Source organism: Galeopterus variegatus, unplaced genomic scaffold, assembly GCF_000696425.1.
Source record: "Galeopterus variegatus unplaced genomic scaffold, G_variegatus-3.0.2 Scaffold6218, whole genome shotgun sequence".
In the NCBI taxonomy this organism is placed as follows: domain Eukaryota; kingdom Metazoa; phylum Chordata; class Mammalia; order Dermoptera; family Cynocephalidae; genus Galeopterus; species Galeopterus variegatus.
In genome coordinates, this window is record NW_007732329.1 from 18,171 (window position 1) to 22,573 (window position 4,403).

The 4,403-nt window shown below is 41.8% G+C and overlaps 1 protein-coding gene across 1 annotated transcript in view; it reads right to left on the minus strand.

Moving 5' to 3' along the window:
• Positions 1–4,403, minus strand: part of LOC103605990 (band 4.1-like protein 4B) — a gene marked incomplete at both ends in the record, with an annotated part of 97,451 nt that overhangs the window by 13,594 nt on the left and 79,454 nt on the right. Inside the window, one exon of the mRNA XM_008590586.1 lies at positions 1,869–1,994. Coding sequence (XP_008588808.1) covers positions 1,869–1,994 — 126 coding nt within the window. The remainder of the gene's footprint in view (positions 1–1,868; positions 1,995–4,403) is intronic.

The window sequence follows — 4,403 nt, forward strand, 5'->3', positions numbered from 1 at the left end:
TTTTACAAAATGTGAGAAAACTGTGCCTCAGGGAGGATGACAAACAAGATTAAGGTGATCAGTGGTAGATCAAGATTTACACCCAGATGATCTGACTTTAAAACTTGTGTTCTAGGGCCGGCCTGGTGGCACACTGGATAGTGCGCCGCTTGGGAAGTGCGGCGGCGCTCCCGATGGTAGATCAAGATTTACACCCAGATGATCTGACTTTAAAACTTGTGTTCTAGGGCCGGCCCGGTGGCACACTGGATAGTGCGCCGCTTGGGAAGTGCAGCGGCGCTCCCGCCCGAGGGTTCGGATCCCACATACAGACCGGTTCCCGCTCACTGGCTGAGTGAGGCGCGGGAGCAACGCCGAGGGTTGCGATCCTGAGGGGGGGCACTGAGGGTTGCGATCCGTTGCCGGACACGGAAAAAGACAAAAAAAAAAAAAAAAACTTGTGTTCTATACTTTACTGCTTCCTGTTTACATCACAACCTCAAAATGGAAAAAATTTGTAAACTTTCTCTTGTCTTTCATGGTATGCTCTGGAAAGACCTAAATTATTCAGATTGCTATATACAGAAAATGGAAATAATAATATAAGAGATCACTTAATATTTACTTTATCCTTGGCAAAGTTAAATATTTCTCTAATGAAATCATGGACAACTGTAGCTTTTAATATGTGTCCAGGGCAGGATTGCAAACGGGTTTCTACTTGAGTTCCAACTCTCATTAACTGGTGGTGTCTCCTTGGCACACCATGTAGAAAATGATTCTGAGGCTGCATTTAGGGTCAGAGAGAAAGAGTGTAGTGGTCAAGCAGTGATATCTGTTATGAGCACGAGTGGGGGAATTTATGGGGGAATTTTTGTTAAATCATCATCTCATCTCCAAACCTACTCTTTGAACCTTCTACTTGGTGGATCTGGGGCTGGGAGCCTGCAAACCCCGTTTCTGCTTTGCCAGCTGGCTCTATGACAGGTTCTGTTAATAGGGGGCGCTAGTGGGGAGGGGCTTGCTCCTTCCTGTCTGCCTCCTGCTCTTGCACATCAGCCCAGCCTTCTCGCTTCTTCACCCCGGCAGCGGCAGTTCCTCCTGTAGCTGCAGCTGAATCTGGTTGCAGTTTCTACCACTGGCAGATCCAACTTTATGGCGTTCACCTCAGACATATCAGCACCAGCCGGCTGGTGCCCCCTCCTCAGAGTCTGGGTCTGGCCCTTGGGGCTCATCCTCTAAGCTCAGAGACACCAGCACTGGCCACAGGGACCCCTGCTCAGAAGTCTGAGTTTCATTTCCCTGGGGCTCCTCCTTTAAGAGTCTAAGTTTTCATATTTACAGCATGTTTATTTCTTCAGCTGCAAGGATGGAAAGAGCTGCCTGCATTTGCTACCTCTGGTACCTTAGAGTGTGTGACTCAATGTGTCATCCTGGGAGCTCCTGAGAAATGCAGATTCTTGAGCCCCCACCCCAATTTACTGAGTCTCTGGGGATGGGGCCCAGATCTCCAGGTGACTCTTGTGCACACTGACATTTGAGAACTGCTGCCTTTGAGTTCTCTTCTTGCCCTTTCACATAGCTAATTAAGAACTGTATACCTCGACTAGCTGATTAGCTCACTCAGTAGAGCATGGTGCTGATAACAGCAAGGTCAAGAGTTCAAATCCCCATACTGGTCAGCCACCAGAAGAAAAAAAAGGATACAAAAGAACATACACCAATTAATCATTCTTTGTAATACAATCTCGGTTTGCACTCCAGGTGTGGTTCTTATCTCCTGCCTGGACCCTGACTGACACAGCATCTCTGTCCTTGGATGCCTCTTTCTTTCTGCATTCGGGAAATCCTGTAACATGAAATCACAGGAATGCACCTGCTCCACGCACCTGGACATTCCCTCGGGAAGCATTCTCCAACTGGGCTTTCAAAATGTTACACTTCACGTGATCCGCCACAGGGGAAGGCAGAAGTGGGGTCTGAAGAGTTTTCTCAGGAACTTTCTTTTCTTCAGCCTGAGACAAATCAAAATACGGGTAACAGATTGTAAATAGAGAAGAAAGAAAACACGTATGTTAACTTTTCCTCACAAGTGTAACTGCAAATAACACGCAGACCTTTACGTGGATGAATGTGTCCCCAACTCCTTGCATTCTTACCAGTGCTTTACTATTTGCAAAGGATTGACCAGCACATCATCTCATTCTCTTTGCAGCAGGGAGAGGACATATCAGAAGTTGGAGTAAAGGTTCAAAGAGAGGAAGGGGCTCTTCCAGAATCATACAGTGACAGCCAGTGGCAGAACCAGGGCTTCAAGTTTCCTACACCCCAGTCCAGTGCGATTTTCCCCATAATTGCTACTTCTTACATAGAAAGATTCAATTCTGTGGCTTTCTGGGTCAAGGGGGAAAGCGCAAAATATTCATAGGTATTTTTACAACAAATGTTGCTGAAAATTGTGATTCTCAATAAGGAATTTGTATCTTCACTATTTTTGCCATATCCTGTGTATTAAGTGAACATATACCTATAATTCATGTGATCCAGCTAAGCTGGATTACCCTGGGGCTACCGATTTGAACCATGTTGAAAGCATTAATATCTTTGAAATCATAGGCTTTGTGACTGCCATGTTTATTACTATACATGATGATGTTTACATCACCATTTAAAGAAAGATGATGATGGTGATGATGATAAAAAGAAAAATAATGCCAGTAGCTAACATTTACTGAGAGTTTATTATGGGCCAGCCTCTGACTAGGTATTTCATAGGCACTTTTCACCAAATCCTCTCATGGAACCACCCCATTTGGAGGCAGGTACTATCATTATCCCCATTTTATAGGTAAGAAAAAAACAAAGCAGAGAGACAGGGAGACACTTGCCCAGAGTCACAAAGGAAGAATGTGGAAGAGCCAACATTTGTACCCAGGAATGATGACTCCAAAGCCAGAGCTCTTGACTACTTAGCTACACTGGCTCCCTGCACCCCTCTCTTGCTCTGATTTTTTTTCTTCGTAAGATTGTCATGATGATCATGAGGAAGAAAAGATATGAATAGCACTTTCATGTCAGATGCTTTGGTTAGAAAAAATACATATTTAGCCAATAAAAAAAAAGAACATTGGATGCCATGACACTAATAATCCTAAACTGTCAAGTTGTGTTGAAAGAACTGGCTCATTTGACTGGATTCATTATCCTGAGGGACTTAGCTTTCTCTTTTGGGCAAATAAGTAACTTAACTATTTTGAAAGATGAGGTTTACAGTATAGCCTTGTGTTTGTAAATTCTGTTACATTTAGATATTTGTTTCATACTTGAATGAATGTTTGCATCGATGTATAAAGAGTTAATTTTTAATTGGATTTAATTTTTTGCATTGATATGCGGGGATACAGGAATTAAATTGGTTATAAAGCCCATTTGAGGTTTTTGACAATTGCTTAAGGGGAAATAGTTATACTGACAGTAATGACCAAAGACCTACTTAAAAAAATATAATGCTGCTAAAATAAAAATGAGAACTCAGCACTGATTTTCCCCTTGAAGTTAATAATTCAAAGCTGCTTTTTGGGACATAAAATTCAAGCTGGCTTGTTTCTGTTTGAGCGGGATGAAGCAAGAGCAGTTGTATGAACTGACTCAGGAGAGGACCAATATCAATTCTGGAAGATTTGTGCGTTGTTATATGAATTTGTTTGTATAAAAGGCATCTCTGTGGGAGATAAACATCTGGATTATAAAATCATAATTCCAGCCTGGTGGAAGGCTCCAAGAATGTTGTGCTTTCTCTCTTTTGCATGACCATAGTTTGTATTTTACATTCAATCAGTTTGAATTACAGAAAGATACTTTATTGTTCAATATGGGAATACAGATTCAAAAACATTCAAAGGAACAATTGGGCTTTGATATTATTGTAGCTGGAAACAGTCCATCTGTTTGGAGATGTCATCTGGGGATAAAGAAATGATCAGATGCTTATTTAAGATGTTTATACAAATTGTTTACACATTCAAAATCTGGATATTAAAATTCCTGTGATAATTCTGGGTACAACTTTGGATCTGGGTAGTGAAAATGATTTCTCACTATTAAATTAAGAATAGGAAGTTACCCAGACCTTGGACAAATCAGAGGATTCTTGATCCTTGAGGCTAGGAAAAAAAACATTTATAAGCTGTTCAAGCCAGTGATCCCTAATGTGGTGTCATGATAAGAAATGAAGTCTGTTGTAAGGAATGTTTTACTAATGATAAAGTGTGGAATATACTATAAAGCATATGTACTTCACAGGGCCTGGTTTTCCAAAGCCTTGCAGTTTCAAATATTGACCTTGCAGACGACTGGAAATTTCCCTCAGGGTATAAGTCTCTGTTGCAAGATAAGAATTGTGGCATGGCAAGTTGCTGGCTCAG